Source organism: Candoia aspera, chromosome 7, assembly GCF_035149785.1.
Source record: "Candoia aspera isolate rCanAsp1 chromosome 7, rCanAsp1.hap2, whole genome shotgun sequence".
Lineage (NCBI taxonomy): Eukaryota > Metazoa > Chordata > Lepidosauria > Squamata > Boidae > Candoia > Candoia aspera.
Window position 1 is genome coordinate 33,476,207 of NC_086159.1, and position 21,514 is coordinate 33,497,720.

General features: G+C 38.9%; 1 protein-coding gene across 2 annotated transcripts; it reads right to left on the reverse strand.

Annotated features, from left to right (window-relative positions):
• Positions 1-4,271: 4,271 nt before the first annotated feature.
• Positions 4,272-18,073, reverse strand: WBP11 (WW domain binding protein 11). Of its 2 annotated transcripts, none has more exons than XM_063308637.1 (12): positions 17,825-18,073; positions 17,183-17,285; positions 12,873-12,904; positions 12,295-12,388; positions 11,806-12,002; positions 10,327-10,460; positions 9,057-9,256; positions 8,649-8,843; positions 8,328-8,429; positions 6,596-6,910; positions 5,960-6,142; positions 4,272-5,244 (listed from the first exon to the last, which is right to left on the reverse strand). In XM_063308637.1, the coding sequence occupies exons 2-12, from the start codon at positions 17,244-17,246 to the stop codon at positions 4,826-4,828; spliced, it is 1,935 nt and encodes a 644-aa protein (XP_063164707.1). In that variant the 5' UTR covers positions 17,247-17,285; positions 17,825-18,073; the 3' UTR covers positions 4,272-4,825. The 2 variants fall into 2 exon arrangements, with proteins under 2 accessions (XP_063164707.1, XP_063164708.1); XM_063308638.1 differs by having other exon boundaries at positions 17,985-18,067.
• Between the last annotated feature and the right edge of the window lie 3,441 nt (positions 18,074-21,514).

Consider the following 21,514-nt stretch of genomic DNA (forward strand, 5'->3'; position numbering starts at 1 on the left):
GCCACATATACGTACACTGTTTCCATTGTACGACTCGCCATTTTGAGGACGGGACGGTGAAATTCTGTATACTGTATAGAGATTTATGACGACTTGTGTGGAGGAATTGTTTAGTGTCACTTTTTATTTCACCTCAGTTGTCCAGGAGTCCGTCGGTTCCTGACCTTGCCCAAGGACGCTTCCTGAGTTTCTGGTCCTTCTCGGATATGAATAGAAAATAATCCACGTTTTCTAATTTCCCGCCTTCCGTCTCCGGAAACTGTTGAAAGCAAATGTCAGTTCAGCTCCTTAACTACGGTAGATCACCAAGAACCCTACGAACAGCAATTTGGAGATGACGGCCGAGCTTTCTAAATTCTGACAAAGAGCAAGGTAGTCACATTCCCCAACTGCCTGTACACTACATCTTGAATCAGTCCACTGCTTTTGAACCCTTTCAAAACTAGGTCCTGTTTGATAAAACTTAAACCCCTCAAACCTGCTTCCTTCAGTATTTTAATTTGAAATTTCAAAACCAAAGAAATACTGCAAGCCTAAAACATTTTTCTAAATGTACAATGCTTTATTTCAACATTAAGTTATTTATTTGTATCGTTTCAGTTGTCATCACTGTGAGCACTGAGGCTGCTTGGTTCCCACAAGGAAATTCTGGGTCCTAGAGAAATTGGTCACTTTTAACAATTTTTTTAAAAAATCGTAAGTAGTATCATGAGAAAAATGGGATGATCGACTCCAAATCCTGTTTGCTAGTTTCTGCAGCAGAGGAAGGTACTGTAACTAAAGATTTCACTTGCTGGAGGTTTGCAACAGACATTTGGCAACAGAAGCAAACTTAAATGCCAAACATTTCTTTTGGATTTTCATGGAAAAGGCTGAACATCAGTAGTATAATTCTCATAAATGACATTTTCATCCACAGTTTCTGGCAACTACAACCAGGATTCATCTCGCAGACTGATTAGATGAATCTCATTTTTTCACTGAGATCATTTTCAAGAATGTTTCCTTTAATCTGCCTGTCGACACTTAATTTAGAATTTGCAGGACTGATACCAAAGGAAAACACCGAGACAGGTAATAAATCTCAAAAAAAGGCTTATTGAGAAATCACCCCTAAATACATACAGCATCAGGAGGATATGACCCCAACCAGCTGGGTGAGCCCTAAACTCTTCCCCTAAGGGAAGGATCATGTTCTGGAACTCAACTTACCAGGAAGCTGGGAAAAAGGGATGGATCTTATAGCCCATTCTCCCCTCTCTCATGCCCTTTGGAATCCTCACCTCCGTTCTGGGATAATTAGCAAGGGGAAATTAATGTTTGTATTTACATTCATTGAAAAGGAAGAGACTACAAGAAAGCAAGCAAGTACACAATGGGGGAACACATTGAAAGGAATAATGGTGCAGCCCTGAGCCACTTCAAATAACACAAGAAAGCCTTTGGGGTGAAACTGATTAGGGTCTTTGTCAATTATATAAAAATTAAATAAATATTTTAAAATTAAATAAAAATTAAATGAATAAATGAATAAATTTCAGATAGCAGCAGGGCAAGGTGCTAACTGACCTGCAGCTACCACCTTTTAGGGAAGTGCTGCACTGAAAAGCAGTTCAAGAAGTAATGGCTTGTTTTGGCAATCTCCCTTCTGCAAGGGGGAAAGGTAAAAAATACAAGTTAGGAAGTCAGACACAAGACAAAGAACCTTTCAGAGAGAAACTTCAAGTCAAGGAAGAGATCCTTTTAATTTCACCTTTGTGTATATATCATAAGGAGCGATGATGGCAGTGTTTCTCCTTCGAAGGTTCAAAATCAGTGTCTTTAAGTTTTTGAAGATGTGCCAGTCTTAGGTGAGAACTTTCACTTTTGAAAGCTTCATACAATTAGTCTTTTCCATGATAGATTTCCTTCTTCAGTTTCCTCAGGTTTATAAATTCCTCAGATATATTTTCCTTTAACAACTGTCAAACCTCATTGTGAAATAGGGCTACTTTATGATCTGCTATCAGATCTTCACAAAGTAAGGTAATTAACCTGCTTCTCACATAATAAACTGTCTTTTTTCTTCAATTTATGTAGCTGCCCATCTTTTACAACATTTAAAAATAATACAGTATAATATAAAACAACCAACAGCCAAGGAGCCAAACCAATCTTGATCACAAAGCTCGAATCTTCTAGCAGATAGCTGGGCAGAATTTTTGGAGTTAATGCCTGATGGTGAAGGATGAAATATAGCTCATAACCATTACATTTTATTTTTTTCCCAAAAATTCTGATTGTGAAACTAGCGTTGCCCAAGCTTCTTTAGTACTAATTCCAGCTGATTTCTCTTTGTTCAGCTAATTTGCTTTGAACAGTTACTAGAACTTCAAAGTATTGGGAGCTTTAGTGATAGACTCCAAAGCTTGAGAAAACAGCATTTCTTTTTCCATGTTCTCTTTCTACATATTGCACAAATAGTTGAACAAATTTGTTCAAAGGTCAATTCATCAAAACAAATAGCAAAATACTGCAATGATTTTTTTCCAAATCTTGGAAATTGGTTATACTCAGGTAGATCATCTGTTGCCAGTTGACTGTAGACTTGTTTTCTGAAATTCCTTCTCACAATCCAAGGCTTCATGAGGGTTTCTCCAAAGGTGCAATCAGAAAAGGTATTTCATATGACGTTTTCACAAAACTGCAGATTCTGGCTGAAATGCTTCAATACTATCAATTTTCATCACCTTCAGAGAATTGTTCCTTGCATCAAAACAATCTATCAGTGTTTTAACATTATGTGACTTTAACTCAGATGCTTTGAACTCAGGTTCAAATTGACAGGATCACATGGCATCATTGTTCTATGCTTTTAGAGATGCAACACACTGAACAACTTGGATCTTTTACAATAAAAGTGAATCCACCAGTACAAGCGCACGTGCGCGTGCACACACACACTTTTTTGCCATATTAAGGTATCTTTAAGGAAAAAATATTCCAGAAGTTTTTTTGTGCAGTACACATACACTGTTTTATTTTTTGAGCTGGGCTAGAATTACAAGATTGGAGCAGGCCGCTGAGGGAAAATAGAAGACTGCTACTGAAGACTTTCTCCCTCTGTGCTGACTGCCACCTCCCCTGGCCAAACTCCCAGCCAGACCCACAGAATGGCTGCCTAATCTTGCCTCAAGATCTGAACAAGTTGGGAGCGGAAGTTGTGCTTGCTTTGTACCTGCAATTTTCATGCACAGGAATAGGATTTAGATGCCTTGTAACCTCAAAATAATTTTCCCCATTTTAAAAGAACATGTTTATTATCAACGGATACAGAGAAACTAAAGACAATGTTAGATACACAAAGGAGAGTCCATAAAGGATTTCCTAGCTTGGAAGCAGAAGAAATGTTAAGGAAACCCTTGCCAAAATAATAAATGAGTGAACACTAGGTTGAGTCAGTGCTCCTCCCCCTAATCTGTGCTGTTATTTCAACTGCCTTTTAAGCCTAGTTTTCTGAATAAAGTCAGTCTTTCCCCTCCTTTTTTGTCTGGCAAATGTCAAGATTTTTGAGGGCTTGTAGGCAAGCCTGAGAAGGGATGCGGTGGCGCTGCGGGTTAAACCGCTGAGCTGCTGAGCTTGCCGATCGAAAGGTCGGCGGTTCGAATCCGCGCGGCGGGGTGAGCTCCCGTTGCTAGTCCCAGCTCCTGCACACCAAGCAGTTCAAAAACATACCAATGTGAGTAGATTAATTGGTACCGCTTCGGCGGGAAGGTAACGGTGTTCCGTGCAGTCATGCCGGCCACATGACCACGGACGGGTCCTTATGGACAATGCCGGCTCCAAGGCTTAGAAACAGAGATGAGCACCGCCCCCTAGAGTCGGACTCGACTGGACTTAGCGTCAAGGGAAACCTTTACCTTTACCTTTAGGCAAGCCTGAAGTACAAAAGGATGAAAGACAGACAAGATAAAGTCATGGACTGTATCTTCTCTCTCAAATGGAATCAATTAACATTTCCTAACCTCATGAACACCAAATGTATTGGATTTCACCTCCGTATCCTGCCAGCTACCATAGCCAAAAATTAGGAGTATGAATTTAACTTAGAGGTCATCAAGTTGAGGAATATTGCAAAAACACACCTCTCTTTCCCGGATTCTTTAGGGATTAAAGTTATTTCCTAAAGGTCATTATCATTACCTAGTTTCCAGATGAACTATTGATCAGGAAATAAGACCTCATTCTTTCAAAATGTAAGTTATTAATGCAGACACCCAGTCACAAAAGGGTTGCATTACATCAAATATTTATTCTCTCATAAGACAATGGTATTTGTCCTGCCAGCAAGAAGCCACTAATGTGACTGCAGAATAAGCAGGATACAAACCGTTTGCATGCCACATATGCAAACAATCTTGCCTGCCCACCTTTATGACAGTGTACAAATCAAGAAATTTCACCAACTAAAAAACAGCATTGCAAAATATTTACAGAAAGCCACCAAAACACAAAAGCCTGATGATCAGGTATATATGTAAGAGATTAGAACCCGAATTTACTCTGGTAAACTATGGATTTCTCCTTATAACTAAAAATACTCAAGACAACATACTTCCCATTGAGCATACAGCCAAGTCTTTCTTAAGGATTGATAATATGACAGTGCCTTTTCCATTTTCTACAATGATCTCTCCCCCCAAATACGATCACAGGTTAATTGGGATGGAGGACATTTTGTTGTCACAAAATATGTTGTACAACTGGATGCCACTATAACATGGAACCCCTATCCCTAAAACAGTAATCATATCTCATCACAGAGGATAGAAAGCTTAACTGATTGTCACAGAAGCCCCTCCATCTCCTTCATGAAAGCTTCATAAACATCATCCTTGGTCTGCACAGAAACAGGGGCAGATAAGCCAGCTTTAGGAGTTGCTTTGGTTATTTGAACAGATGGTTCATCATCATGTTTTCTCAGGACTGAGGGAGCTGTCCCCTTGTTTTCTCGCCGGACTCGAAGGGCCGTAGGCACAAACCGGGTGATCTCAGCCTTGGGGTTTGTAATCTGTGGCTTGGCACTAATAGTTGCTGTGGCTTTCTTCTCAATGGTGGCTGCACTAGTATCATCTGCCTTGGGGCGCTGAATCAAGCTGGGGGGAGCACTCAGTACACCTGGATTTGGAATGGGAGCTGGTGGGAATAACCCAGGCGGAGGCACCAAAGGAGGGCGTAACATGCCTGGACGAGGAGGTGGGATACCTGCAGAAAAATATATTGTTATTCTTCTGATCTTTGTGAACAACTATCATTAAATTAAGAATTATATACTATGTATCAGTTAAGATTCTCAAGAATTCCCCTAAGCATAAACTCATTTTATTAGCTTCCTTGCATGCACAGTATCATCTATCAAGAAAGACTGATTAATCCTGCAGTCATATGTCCTACTGAAGTTCTTTCACATTGTCTTGAAGGTACTGGAGGTACAAAACACACAGTAAAATTCTACCTTGTGTTTTTGATTCAGCAACAATACTAGTCACATTCTGCCTAGTCTCACAAACTTGGAATATTCAAGTTCACTGCCCTATACCAGCTAAACTCAATCTTCCTCAGTCTGGAGGAACCTTGAAATAATTTTCAGATCTCAGGAAACCCCTACATAAAAATTGCAAAAAATATGAAAACTTCAAAATGCAATTCACTTCTAACCACACAATCCATGTTTGACAACATTTACAACAGCAGCAGAGTAAAAGGCCAGCAGTTGCATTGCAAAGTATAAAAATTCCCACCCCTGTGAGCACAAGCACTGTGCAGTACATGAAGTTCAAAACACAGTATTTATTTTCTTTCAATCACACTCTCTCACAGAACCCCTAATCAACCTCTCATGGAAGCCCAGTCGAGAAAGTGTGTTCTACTAGAAATCACTGGAGAAACAAAAGATCCCACTGCTCAATTCTAACATTACCTGGAGGAGCTGGAGGTGGCAGACGAGGTGGGGGTCCCCTAGGAGGTGGGCCAGGAGGCAAACCAGGAGGAGGGCCAGGAGGAGGGCCAGGTGGCCGACCAGGTGGAGGACCAGGTGGTAAGAGCCGTGGCAAAGGTCCACGCAGTCCAGGCAATCCAGGTGGTCTTAGGAAGGGAGGAGCACCTGAAAGTATCATACAAATACACCTTAGTTGACTATTCCTCAAAAAATGGTATTTCTTCAGTATCACCTGCTAATTAGTATGGTTTAAACTAAAAAAGGATATTTCAAGAATGCTTTGTTTGCAAAGCACTCCAATTCAGCCTGTGAAAAGGATGACTAAGTAATTAAAACAAATAATTTTCTTTCTGAATGAGGCTCTCCCATATGTACAGATAAGAACACAGTGTAGAATAGCTATATATCCATCCTGGTGTGCTTTTTTCCCCCATTTTTCTTTTGTGACAAATTCTGCTGATGTAACTGAATAAAAACTGAAGTTCAACCTTGTAAAAAATATAGCAATCTTTTCATTAATCATATAAAGCTAAATCAGAGCCACTACACATAGCTAGTTTAATAATAAGACTGCCTGTTCAAATGATTTCCAATCTGTAATTGCAAATCAATACCCACCTGGAGGGGGCCCAGGAGGAAGGCCAGTAGGAGGCCCTGGAGGTCTCAAAGGTGGTGCAGGAGGTGGTCCAAGGGGGGGTGGCCCAGGCATTGGGGGTGCTTGGATCTGAGCTGGAGGAACAGGCTGAGGTGGGGGTTGCTGCTGAGGCTGGTTCGTTTGAGAAGGTGTTGAGGATCCCATCTCTGAGTGTGACTCTTCTGTGATTAGCTGCTGCTGCTGCTGAGAATCTTCAACATCAGAGTCATCTTCATCATCATCATCCTCTTCTTCAGAATATTCTTCTATCTCTTTGCCTCCCTCAGGAATTTCCTGACCTACAAGCAAAGAAATTACAGCTCTCTCTTTATAATACTTAATAATTTAAGTTGTGGGAATAATAGCCTAATATTCCTTTATACATTTTCTTAATATTATGGAAAGGTTAAAAAAACTAACATACCTTTGATCATTATGATTAAAATACTATACTCCAGACATATGAATTATCTTCATTACAGAAATAGCCAAGGCAAGGGTTGACCAATTTCAAGGTTACTGGGCAAGAAACTGTAGGAAAGCAATATTTTATTTCCCTTCCCACAATGATCTGGATAACTATCCTTTCTCTGAGGCTGCTATCTTCATTTCAACAGAAGCTTCCAAAGGAAGCAAGGAAGTCTTAATTAAACATGAATGTATTTTCCCATCTAGTTGTAATCTAACAAAGGTTATGTCAATGCAATTAATAGGCACAATATTACATCTACTTTGGATCAGCCTCGCATATTAATGGTGCACTAAAATCAATGGTGATGCACTAAAATCAATGAATTTATAAACATGATTGCAACAAATCACCACAGTCCAGAATAAGACTGCACTTAAAGAAAGGGTTAGTACAGTGTCCCTCCTTTTGGGGGGAGATGGGCAGTGGCAAAATTTAATAAATAAAAAAATAAATAAATATGTGGACTTCAATTTCCAGAATTCCCTAAAATTTTCTATCTGTTCAACATCTGGTAAAAAATCCCATAGATCCTCAAGAGGCTTTTGCTAGTACAAACAGGTGTATCTTAATGTGATTTCAATACTAGCACATGCTACCATACATCTATTGATCTTTCAGGCAAGACAACTCTGATTTGAGTCAGTTATAATTGGAAAAGATTTCCATTACAAATAGAATTATATTTATCCACAGTGAATACTTATTTATAGGCCCTCACTGAGATGATACTGTATTGTTTCCAGGTTATAAAATTCATTTCCTTTGGATTTACACTTGACCCCACTCTCAACGCTTTTAAAAGTTCACTCAAGATACACTTTTTCATTTAGCTTTTAATTATTAATTTGTGCTTTAGTTTTAATTTCTATTATACTTGGTATTTCAATTATTCCCTTGACTAAAAACAGCATTTAAATCAAATAAATAAAATTGTAAATGACAGGCTACACTACACAACACTGGACTTGTGTTTGGTCTCTATGCTATGCTTCTGGAATTTAGGAACTTAATAATCTGAAGGACAACTGCATGCAAGTTATCAGCTGAAATTATTTCTTCATCACAGCTGGTCTGTGTTAATTCCCCACACCCTTCCACTATTATTCGGGGTTAATACAAATCCTTGCTTAAAATTATCCTGGGTATTATTTCTTTAAACAAGCCTCCCTAGCTTGTAACTAAAAAATAAAAAAAGCCTGTGGGACGGAGGGAAGATTTTTTTTTTTAAAAAAAGATTACTTTACCAGCCATCCGCAGCATCATTGCTTGAAGTGGTGTGAGTTCCTTCATGTTTTTTTTCTTTTTTCTTGATTTTCCAGGAATGTCAGCAAAACGCACACTATGACCTACAAAAATATATGATGAAATATGAAGATTTTTTTCATCATCAATCATTGATTCTATCAGGTTTACCAATATATAATTTCCCAAAAAGTGACCTATGCGGTTTTCAGTTCAAGGATGGAGTAACTTCTTCCAAGCCTAAACATGCATGTTACAAGTCATTACAATACTTACTAATTTTCTACTAGTTAATTCCAGTCCAAATCATTTTTCCTACTTACCAGATTTCTTGTCCTCACCACCTTCCCTTTCAGCACTGTCATCATGATGCATGAACTCCTCCCCTTCACTGTCAGCATCACTTCTTTCACTATCGCTGTCATCAGTAGTGTCATCATGCTTGTCCTGATCCATGTCCTCAGGGTATCCCTCATCTTCACTCGTACTGGAAGCATCTTCATCATGGCCTCTTCGACCTGTGAAATTTAAAAGACGTTTTATTTGAAGCAGGGGAGGGGGGGTGAAGAGAGATTCTATTTTCTAAGACGTGTTTGCTTTCAAAAGTAAAACAACTTTTCTAGTTCCATCTCTTAAGTATACAGAATAAAGAGACAAAACAGGTGGTGTGTTCAGAAAATACCCCTTTTTCTAATGACATACTAATACTCTGAAGAGGGGAAGCCATTTACCTGTCTCTGGGCTGTAAGACGCCTCTTCGTCTCTTCTCCGAGGAGGCATTTCAACAGTGAATCCTACTTTACGCCCATACATCTGCAACACCTGAGGTGGAGGTGGCCCTGGTGGAGGTCCAGGAGGCTTCCGGCCAGGAGGTAGTCGGGGTACACCGTGCCCAGGAGGTGGAAGTACAGTAACAGGCCGGACAGGAGGTCTAGAAATAAGAATCAGGTAAGTACAATATTAGGAATTTTTAAAACCTTCAAGTCTGAAACTTGCCCCACTTTTTTCTGATAAGGCAGCCTGAAAGACATATGAGTTTGCTTCCCCTTCCCACAGGTGTAACATCAAAAGTTGCTCCAGTTTTCAAGCTTATCATTTTGCCTGATCTGAATAAAACAATGTATAACAAAACAATTAGTGTTTAGTTTACTGAAGCGAGCCAGTATTATTAACTAAAGCAGAAAGCTCAAGTTAACACTACTCTCAGGTTTATCCAAGTCTGGAAAAAAATCAAGGGACAATTAGCCATTTCCCATAGCTCCGTCAAAGGAAGAGCGGAAACAAGACCTACAGAAGCCTATTCTTTGGAACATAATGCCAAAAAACAATTTAGTGTAATGTGCAAACAGAGCCTGTGAGCTGTGATGGGTTTGCCATAATTATGCCTCCAGCTCCTGATCTTACATCTCCCAGTGTGTTTGATAATGTAACATTTTCACGTACTAAGGAACAGACTGTGTTCAAAGCTTTTCTTTCTTGGTTTGAATTCACCTGTAACTAGAACAGACTAAAGCAGCAGTAACAGCAGAAGTTATTTATAAAACTTTATTATTAATACAAAAAAATATTTTTAAGACAAAAAACAAAAGGTATGTTGGAACTAAACGTTAGACAAGTAGGAGAATAACAAATAAATGTGGAACATTTTTGCAAATATTAAAATAATCATGAAAAGTGAAGGCTAGGTCAAGTGATGCTGATGGTCCAAAATCATCAATTGGGCTTCATGATTGAGTGGGGATTTGAACTTGAGTCTCTCCAGTCCTAGTCTAACACTGTAACACTTTCTTGTAAAGAAAGTCAGCTTCTTCTGCCTTAACATACACTGTGCATATCTTAATCTACACTTGAACATCATGATTGCATATGATGATAAAGCAAAGAAAATTGTAAAAGTTATGCATCACACTTAGAACGGCAAGAACAACATAACAACACAGGATTCTAATCATTTTACCGACTCCATTCAGAAGTCCTACCCTCTGCAATGCATTTCCTTACCCATAGGCTGATGTCTTTTTGAGAATAGAAGGAGGCTGGGCTCCAGGCAGAGGGATATCTTGAATGAGGATGTTGGAAGGGGCATGAGGCATGTCTGGCAGGGGGATGCTCTCCACCTCAACATGCTGAGCATTCTGGGAAAAAATTAAGTTTTCTTAAGTGGTGCCAATGTGTATTCTCACCAGTGTTGCAATGTAAGTTGTATATTTCTATTTATTTTGAAGGAATTATATCCTGAAAATGATTTACAATAACAAATAATTTTTTTTAAAAATAGCCTCTAAAACATAAAACAAGGAGGTTTTTTTAATGCTTTAGATGTACCATGAAATTTTATTTTAATTAAAAAAAAATAATGGGAATAAAGTAGTAAAATTTAGAAACACTTAACCAGAATTTACAAATGAATGCAACAGAATCAAATGACCTAAAAAACTGTCAGTAGCAAATGAACATTACTGAGAAAAATAATTGCACATAAAAATTTCAGAAGTCCAACTCTGTTCAATAACTGATTTATAAAATCGAATCACCAAAGATGAAATATAATAAAACAGATTTATATGCTGCTTTCCACCAAAAAATATGGCACTTAAGGTGGTTAACAATAATGAAGAAATATGGAAATAATAGTGGCCTGAGGTGATATTAGCTATCTTACTAGCAGACTGAAATAAGTAAATTCTATTGGATTGATTGGGATCCTCTCCTTCTGGAGCTACATCTTGCAATAATTTGATCACAGTGCCTGCAGGCATCATGTCTCACATGACCCCTTTCTGCAGGAAGCCCAAAATGATTTTATTTTAAAAAGTATAAAAATGGCCAAATTCTCACAAGACTACCTTATCTCGTAAGATTTGGTGGGGGGGGGGGAGAACACCAATATCCACATCAGAAATTACCCGAAATATCTCAGAGACCACCAGTCCTTTGTGGACCATTACTGATCCCTGGACCACAGGCTGGGAACCAATGATTTAAAACATAGTATTTAATGAAAATAATAAACAAAACCCACAAGCAACCAATTGCAAAATATTTCGTTTCCCTGCAGACCAATTCATACAAAGAAGTAACAGTGTAGAATTCTATAATACAAGCTTACAGAAAGAATATCACATGGCAAGCTGTATGAATTGATCTCAGCTATTTCAGCTCTGCAAATGAAATCTGAAGAGGAAAAAAAAAGACTGGCGATTCTGCTGTGGCCCCTACTTTCTAGACTCCATGGGACGTTCTAGCTGAACAGCTGGCTTCCTGCATGAAGCTATGTTTATGAGACTAAATTTCAATGCTAACCTCATAATCATTTGTCCATTCTGTTATCAGCAAGATGCATATTATGCACATGGTAAGTAATTCCAAATAATTAAGGTTGAAAAGCGAACTAAAGAATCAATGTTCCTCTATCATGAATACCTAAGAAATAAAAATGCAAAATCAAACCAAGAGTTTAAAACTGATGAGAGCAGGTACCTTTACAGCATCAAAGTACTGACTGAGCTGAGATCTTTTCTGCTCATATTCCACTTCTAGCTTGCGTAACTCCTTATAAATGTCTGGATTCTCCTTCTCATACAATCGCAGGATACGCTCAAAGGTCTCACGCAGTTTCTTACGTTTGTCCTTAAGCACCTTTTCATTTAATTGAGGCTGCTGTACTGGGTTAAATTCTATAAACAGAATTGGGAAAATACTTGAAAAAGATTTGCAAAAAAAATTGTGCAAGCCCTCACTTTCCCTCTTTCCACTACCTGAGGTTCATAATAGCCAGGCACAAACATAAAGGGCATAGAAAATAAAGACAAGCAATAGCTACCACTCTTCCTGGTGACCATCTATCACTCAATAATTCTGAGTTTATTTTCTCTCACATACAGTACTGGATAATGCTTATTAAACTAGTCATTCATTTCTATCGCATTTCTTTTTCTATTCAAGTTGCAAAAAGAGATTCAAGCCTACCCATTTCATCAAGTTTTTCCATGTCTCGAATGATTTGTTTGGGATCCTTCATCTTTAGCACTGCTGCTCGCACCATCATGCGCTGCTTTTTGTTCTGAACTCAGCAGAAAATAAAAGCCAGAATTAAGAACCTGGACTACACTGGCAATATATTTAATAACCCTAAATAAAAGTCTTTTGTACCTGGCAACTCAAGAGGGTTTTATATTCAAGTTTTACAGGCAATGTGACACCCACCCACACCCCCAAATATACACCCTCTCTCTAACACTTATATACGTATGTAATGTTTCCATATGTTATCTGCAATCTTCATATTTTATGAGGAAGTTTGTTTCCTTTTAAGATTTACTGAAAGATTTATGAATAAATATAGCTTTATTAATAGCACCATAACCCTAACCCAATGTCCTATGTCAAATGTTGCTCAGACAAGACAATTTACTAGGAAAAGGTTTATCAGCTAACATGATGTGCAAATTCTATATTAATATACATGAATTTGATTTCAGATACAAGGCTAATGGAGAAACATATCACTGCCCGTCTCTGTTTATAATATGGCAAAGGTTGATTACCTTCTTCAGTTCCCTCTTCCGGGCCTCCTTCCCTGCAAAAACAAAATTATCACAAATGTTATACATTTTGCAAATTTATAGTGCACATTACTAATATGTACACTATATCTATGGAGATAATATACTAATATGTGTATTTTTATATGTGAAGATAACACATGGTTAAGAAAATCTGATTTTTTGGGAATTGCCCTAGGATCATACCATAACTGGATTCAAATTCCAGTATTAAGAACATATAAACAATTATGAATTAGCACTGTTAACTTATTTTTTACACAATTTGAAATTCAATCTTCTAAGATTATTAGTGATCGTTACTTATCAACAGCAGCAAATTAGACTCCACATCTTAAATGTGAAAACACATTTTGAACAACCATCAGGGATTTAGTCATAGTATATACCGTCAATTTGACAAAGAAAATGAAAATCTGAGAGGATAGATAGGAAATGAGAATCAGCATACCATAGTTAAGGGGTTGAACTTGGACCCAGGTTAAGTCCCCACTCAATCACAGAGCTAACACTGGGGCAGCTCTCTCTCTCCATCCAACCTACTCCGTAGGGCTGTCTTTGTGGGGCTTATATTAGGGAAGATCCCCATGGACACAATGTTGTGCTCCCATAGTAAAGGTGGGATACTATCACAAATAAATAATATACTAAAAAAAAGACTAATTTATCTTGAGCAGCATTAAAAGGAAAGGATCATGTGCAGCTTTATGTTATGAACAATTTAATTTACTACAAAAGTTAATGTTCACTATGGAGTTTACCACATTGTTTATTAAGTTATTTTTAACTTGCTGTGTAACAATTACCTGTTTTTTAAGGTAATAAAAAACACACATCTATTCTTTTTCAGCATAAAAAAGGCAATTTGTTTCTAATATCGCCATTTCACATAACCTACGTACTCGGCAAATCCCTTCATATGTTCAGAGTAGCATTATATAGAATATCACAATAGACATATGTTCGTTGTTTATTCGTTCAGTCACTTCCGACTCTTCGTGACTTCATGAACTAGCCCATGCCAGAGCTTCCTGTCGGTTGTCAACACCCCCAGCTTCCCCAGGGACGAGTCCATCACCTCTAGAATATCATCCATCCATCTTGCCCTTGGTCGGCCCCTCTTCCTTTTGCCTTCCACTCTCCCTAGCATCAGCATCTTCTCCAGGCTGTCCTGTCTTCTCATTACGTGGCCAAAGTATTTCAGTTTTGCCTTTAATATCATTCCCTCAAGTGAGCAGTCTGGCTTTATTTCCTGGAGGATGGACTGGTTTGATCTCCTGGCAGTCCAAGGCACTCTGAATTTTCCTCCAACACCACAGTTCAAAAGCATCTATCTTCCTTCTCTCAGCCTTCCTTATGGTCCAGCTCTCGCAGCCATATGTTACTACTGGGAATACCATTGCTTTAACTATGTGGACCTTTGTGGTCATTTTAATGTCTCTGCTCTTAAACTATTTTATTGAGATTTGTCATTGCTCTTCTCCCAAGGATTAAACATCTTCTGATTTCCTGACTGCAGTCAGCATCTGCAGTAATCTTTGCACCCAGAAATACAAAGTCTTTCACTGCCTCTACGTTTTCTCCCTCTATTTGCCAGTTATCAATCAAGCTGGTTGCCATAATCTCGGTTTTTTTGAGGTTTAGCTGCAAGCCAGCTTTTGCACTTTCTTCTTTTGCCTTCATCATAAGGCTCCTCAGTTCCTCTTCGCTTTCAGCCATCAAAGTGGTATCATCTGCATATCTGAGATTGTTAATGTTTCTTCCAGCGATTTTAACTCCAGCCTTGGATTCCTCAAGCCCAGCACATCGCATGATGTGTTCTGCGTACAAGTTGAATAGGTAGGGTGAGAGTATACAACCCTGCCGTACTCCTTTCCCAATCTTAAACCAGTCCATTGTTCCGTGGTCTGTTCTTACTGTTGCTACTTGGTCATTATACAGATTCCTCAGGAGGCAGACAAGATGACTTGGTATCCCCATACTGCTAAGAACTAGACATATAATACTTATATGGAACTGTTATTTTCAGATACTGTCCATTGTTGTTGCAAGACTGAATTACACTAACTGCAGCATTTACTGGAAAATCTGATTCTATAAGAGCTAACTCTATGCTCCTTTAAAGCATACATGGTGTTGTCTACCTGGACACTAATTTCACATATACACACATAACCACATTTCCATTTAATATAAGCTTATGCAAAGTGCAGAAAAGAAGAAATAGTAATCCAAAGAAATGAAATGCATAAGATAAAAATAGTTAAAACTTCTGTATACCAACACCATACAATGCCCCTCTATACTTTCCTATCCTTGTAAATGACCTTGTCTTCTACTACAGCCATCTGCCACTTCATATGTTGCCTTCTGTTTGATCTTTGACCGTATATACACATATACATATATATACACACACACACTTTTTAAAAAACTTCTCACCTTTTCCTTTTTCAGCATTTTGTCAACTCAAACTAATAAATACTTTCTTGGCCTTCTCCTTCCTCCCAACCAATTAACTCTTTATGTATGTATGCAAATAATTTTGCAACTGGATCCTCATTCAATCTCTCTATAGGACCAACCCACCTCGATATGTTTTGTATTGGTCACTTACTTTTATATCTGGTATGGTCATTAAGAATTGACACCAACCTGATGGCATCAAACAATCCATCACATATTCATTCATCATCCATTCAAAGGAGCACACTCCATTTATGGACTCTTACAGAAAACATAGCTCTCAGGACCTGCAGAATATCCTTTTCATATAGATGTTTCATGGTTGGCTTAAAGCTTTTCCATCCATTTTCTCATTGTAACTAAGTATTCTACTTAACTAAGTACCCAGATTCCTTTAACTTGCTCTAGTTTTGCCATTTACATGTAAATTGCATGCACTTCATTATTCCTGTCAAATACAATTACCTTGGTATTTGATACATTACTTTTCAAATGCATACTTCTCAATGTATTATACAATCCAACATTAACTACAGAACATTTGGATTCTCAATCAACAGAACGTACATAAGTACATACAGTACACAGACATTTGCACCCCCAACCAATATACAAGCATTCCTTATATAGTTATTCATAAACATATTAAGCAACGTAAATGATATCACACATCCTTGTCTTTTTCCCAAAACTCTTTGCTGGTTCATCATTATCACCATCCACTAGAGTAGGCTTGTACAACATGAAGCCCACCAAGCAGCCTGGTGTTCCCCACCAGGGTTTTTCCAAAAATAATCCATTGCCGCCAAACGTTGCCCCCACTACCAGGAAGGATCCGCCATTGCCTAGGGTTTCACAGCCATTTCTGCCCCAAAAGACACACTGCTAAGTGCCTCTGCCTCCAGTCACCAAACAACAGATCAGTGTGCCAAGTATTCTTTTCTATCCTGCAATTATTTTAAAGGTATCAATCTAGCCCCTTTCTTTCTATGCATTGCACAGGCCTACACTAAAGCATAACATGCAACTGTCATCAAGTATTGATTCCTTTTTCATATGTACCCAAAACAACCTAAATGACATCAATTCAGACTTTCTGACATGTTTTTTCATTCATAAACCTACACTTTCACTTTCTGCATATATCCATCAACTCCACTCCAAAAGACTGAATTACTTTTATGCATTCTTCCTCTTTATCTTAGATTCAAAGGCATACAGTATAATTTTCTTTCTTTAATTCATTCATTATACTTTGATTTCCTTAATTCATGTTCTTTATTATTACTCCTTTTATATCCCAAGTCATAATCTTCCACATGCCCTAATTGCCTTATATTCATTCCCACTGCCCATCCTGGCTTTGGTCAATTGAGAGTTTCACATTACACCTCTTAGTAGGACAGAGAAGCTGTAGATTAAGTTACCAGCCTTAATAGCATTCATGTCATATGAAGCATTCCCTGCTAATGGTAAGGACAGTCTGGTCAGTTTGGGCACATTTTGACCAGTAAACTCAAGTACCACCAAAGCCAAGCTTTACACCAAGCATGTTCATGCTATTCTATGCAAGCTAGTATCACTAATCTAGAGGTTACCTTGAAAGGCAATGTACTTTTGTCCACATCCCATAAATTAGAAGGTATATGCAATGTACTCATATATACTCTTATATCCCTAAATAAGTGATATTGTTTACTGGTGAACTTAATATGCTTACATCTGTAGCCTGAACAGTGTTAAATACATATAACATACTACAAGCCATCAATGACATATCCTCCCTAACACATGTCCAAACTTGAAAAAGATTTCAAAATACTTACGAGCTTGGTCTGTGGGGTTCATGAACTTCCCACTCTTAGTGGAAGATGTAGATCTCCTTCCCATTTTGACTATTTATCTCTTTTACTGTTCCAATGGAAGAAACTAGACAAGACAGAGGAGAAACATAATTTCAGCAATATCCTAACAAATACAGAATAAGGCCATTTTCATCAGTCTCCCATGGTCTTCCTCAAATTTTCTGTAACTACTGCTTCTGCCAAGGAATCTCTTAAAACACATCTCAGCATCAACTGATTAACAGACAAGAGCCCAAGCTAGCACGAGAATGATCACAACCCACCCGCAGTTGCCGAATGCAAGTTAATATTCTTTTTCTTCTGTACTGAGGTTACTTTGACAACGAACGACTCTTGATCTAAATAGGATTAAATAAAGATCCTTCAAGCCATGCATTCAATACAGCACAACCACAATCTCCAATCCATTAATAGCCACTTACACCTATTAGTCTCTGATCAAGCCCAGCGTGAAATATTTGCAAGTCTAGAGAGGAGAACGGCGAGGGGGAGAGCGAAAGGAGAAGCAACATAAATGAATGCTACAGGGGGAAATGCTAACCCGTGAAGAGTGGAAGTCTTTACGACAGAGAAGAGCCCAAAGGGAGAAATCGCGCTTCCTACCTCACTCTCCTTACCAGCCGCCAAGGCCGAGAGCGCTAAACCAGGATGGCGACCGAGGCAAAATTAAGGGCTACGACTTTAACAGAGCCCATTCATACGGAGTCTCCCAACGAGCTAGCGCAGGCCGGTGTCTTGCCTCCGACAAAGAAAAGGGCCTTACTGAACCCGTTCCCTGAGAGCTTTCTACTCAGGCGCCATCTTGAAAACCCACGCGATTTCACGGCAATACCAACAAAACCAAGTGCGGGCTAGAGAGACACACACGGCGCCGATTTCCGGCTAAATGAGTGGCGCTTGGTCGCATAGACTTTAATATATAAACTCGTTTCTAGCTTGTAACTTCCGGGTTAATTGTGAAGCCATCTTTCGTTTGAGGGTGTTTACTTTATTGTTGGATTAATTTTTAAAGTTATGAAGTACACATCTGTATACAATTTGAAAAGTGACAACATGAGATTGACATCTACTGCAGAATAAAAAAGGGCTTAATTTGAAGAGGTTGCAACTCAAAATCCGAATCAAACTCAACAAACATGACTTTTAAAACTACCTTCAGCCCTAGTGCAATACCTGTACAGTAATACAGTCACATGTTCATGATAGATCTGCAATTTGGTGAATGCTTCCTGCATTTGAATCGCATCCATGACAGCATGGATGTGATTTAGCTCTATTTAGATCTACAAAAACTTAGCCCATATACAGCAGCCCTAGTTTATTAATAAGGTTCCACATAATTCATTTTTGCTCCACAGAAAAAAATCATCTAGCTCTGTAGTCAGGTAGTACATTTACAGTATTAGGATCCACAAAAATGGCAAGAAAAAAGATGTAAACTTTCACCTTCTACAAAAGGTTTCATTATGGAAGAAAAGTTCTGAAACTACTACCACTCTATCAGTCCTGGGACAGAATGATCTGCTGTGCAGTTTTAAAAAGTACCAGTCAATGTGAAAGGAGAAAATACTAGCTCCTGGAAGAGTATGCCTGCTGGGACTCCTTCTCACAGCTTAAAGTACTATTTACCACACCTTGCCCCAGCATAAAACTATACCAACTATACTTTCTACCCCCACCACCAATCTCTACCCTGCCACAGGTACAATGATAGCAAAGTGGTGCTTACAGTGTAAGCAAAGATGCTTACAGTGTAAGAGGCACTTTAAAGACAGGGATAGATGGATTCACAAGATTTATCTCCTCCCCTCCTAGCTAAAATCATCAACCAGTGGGACATCCCCCATTCACTCTCCTTAATACGGCCTGGAGCTAGAGCTGGGACAAGAGATTAGGTTTGACAATTGGCTAGACCCTTGCATTTAGCCATCTGTTAAAACTCAATGGGTTTTTGCTGAGTGTTTTACATGAGAGGCTGACTATCAGCAGATATTTAGGCTCCTTTTGGATTCAGCCTTAAGGTCTAAACCCATGTCCCAAAGCAGCCCAAACAGCTGACAGCATTGGGAGTGTGCATGAACCCGCAGAGAAAGATTTGGCTCTTTGGCTCTCATAGTTCACTGGGCAACCTGACCCACCCACCCTGGATACCACTGGTCAGCTGTTGATCAAGACTAATGTCTAAGCCAGGGGTTAGCTCAGAGGCCTGACAGGAGAAGACTTTGCTGCTGCCCAAAGCAGAAAGTGACATACCTGCACCAGCCTAAGGTGGCAAATAAGTGCCAGATTGATCTCACTCTGTAGGAGTCACTAACTGTGTCATTAACATACCATTTGGTGATGTGGATCAGGTTGGATCCGCAGCAAAACCATTGTTGGGATAAGGGGGAAACCACTCCTGTAACCCCAGGGCGGGTAAGGACAATGTACGTCTGCCTTGGGCATGGGCTGGGGCTCAAATGAAGGCAATGTCACAAGGACGTAGCAAAAAAAAAAAGAAGGCTGCTGGGACATGTTTGGCTGCAATTAGACAAAAGTGAGGAAAGGCTGCTAGAAAAGTACCAGTTGCGCTCTCTCCATGTTGCAGAAGCACGCTTCTCCTACCCTCGCAAAAAGCACAGGCCAGCAGTTTCTGGAATAACAACAGTCCTGCCTACAGAGCTTGCATTGTTACCTAACTTAATTCAGGAAGCATCTTTCCTCGTTTCCCCCATTTCCTGACAAAGAGATTTTGCCAAACAGAGCTCCCAAATTTCCAGCCCCCGGAAACAGCCTCCTCCCCTCCTCTGGGTCTTGTTATCTCTTCTCCTTTGCTTTTATGCAAATAACACATTGGTTCAATGTATTCTTGAACCATTACAATTACTGCATCCTAAAATCTTTTATTTCCCTTTAAAAAATAGCTTCCATTTTTGTTTCAAAGACAAAACAAACAGGAAGTGTCTAACAGAGATATCGGTCTACTCTTGGATTATTTCGATACTTCCAACATGATCCTCGAGTCCCTCATGGCGCCAGGTTTATCATCCCTGATAAAATGCTGAGTATTTTATAATACTGTATGGATTAAACTGGAGAAGCTGCGCTGCCTTAAACCGGAAGCAGCAAAGGCGCTTTTCCTATCTCTATGGCAAGGACGCAGCTCGACTGCGCCCCTAGCGTTGATTGGCCGTTATCTTTTTCTCCAGTTCTCAGCTCGGCGGTTCAGAGCCCAGCGGATTCCGCATGCGGCCTCTCCGTCCTCAGGGGAGGGGCAGTTGCGAGGGAGCGAGAGGACGCCAATTGGGGCAGGGATGCGGTTAGATCACAAAGGGACGGCAGAGGGCGCTCGCCGCCTATTTCTGCACAGGTTTTTATTATCATTTTAAAATATATATGTATACTGCTGCTGTTCTGTTTTATATTCAGAGTTTTTAAGATAACATTTTTATTATCGCTTAAAAAGAAAAACGCATTTCTTTCAGCCTGACTTTTATTTACGTGAAATTGCAATAATTCTGTGAGACTTGCTTCTGTGGGAAACACCTTACATTGCCCTACATGCTGCTAGAAAAATGCATCAAGTGTAGGCACTATCGATTTTGTGTTGCAAGGTTTAATCACAATTTTTTTCCAAAGAGATCAAATAGCTCAACATGAATGAAACCAAACATTAACAGTCCAGAAGCAGCAAATGATTGTACTATATGACTTAGATTTAATTTTTTTTAAAGATAGCCAAGTTGATCCATTAAAAAAATCCACCATCCAATGTACAGTAGCATCTTTATGAGACCCAACCAAAGTGATACAAAAAATTATGTTACAAAAAGAACGATACAGGCAAGAAGCAAAAAATCCCCAGATAAGGACTGATACTCAACCACAAAGTATGCAGTTCACCTTGAGCTTCAAGACCAATTGTAGAGTGCCTAGGTTAACTAGTAGGTCAGTGCAGATGATTCAGTAAGAAAGGACCCCTCTCTCTGAGTCCACTTTTTTTTTTTAAAAAAAGAACTTTATTGATTTTCAAAATATAGTTAAAATACAAAATATAGAATATAGACAAGACAGAGTACAGAACGAAAGAAAAAAGAAAAACTATAAAAGTGCAGAATTAGATAGAAAGCAGAAAAAGAAAGTGACTCCCAGCATTCTCCAGTACAGATATAAATGCATTTTATACAGATAGTTATTTATTTATTTATTTATTAATCAAATTTATCACTGCCCATCTCCCAAAAGGGACTCTGGGTGGTTATAATCATTAGTTAAACCTTAGTAACATTATTTCTATAAAATCAGACCATTTAA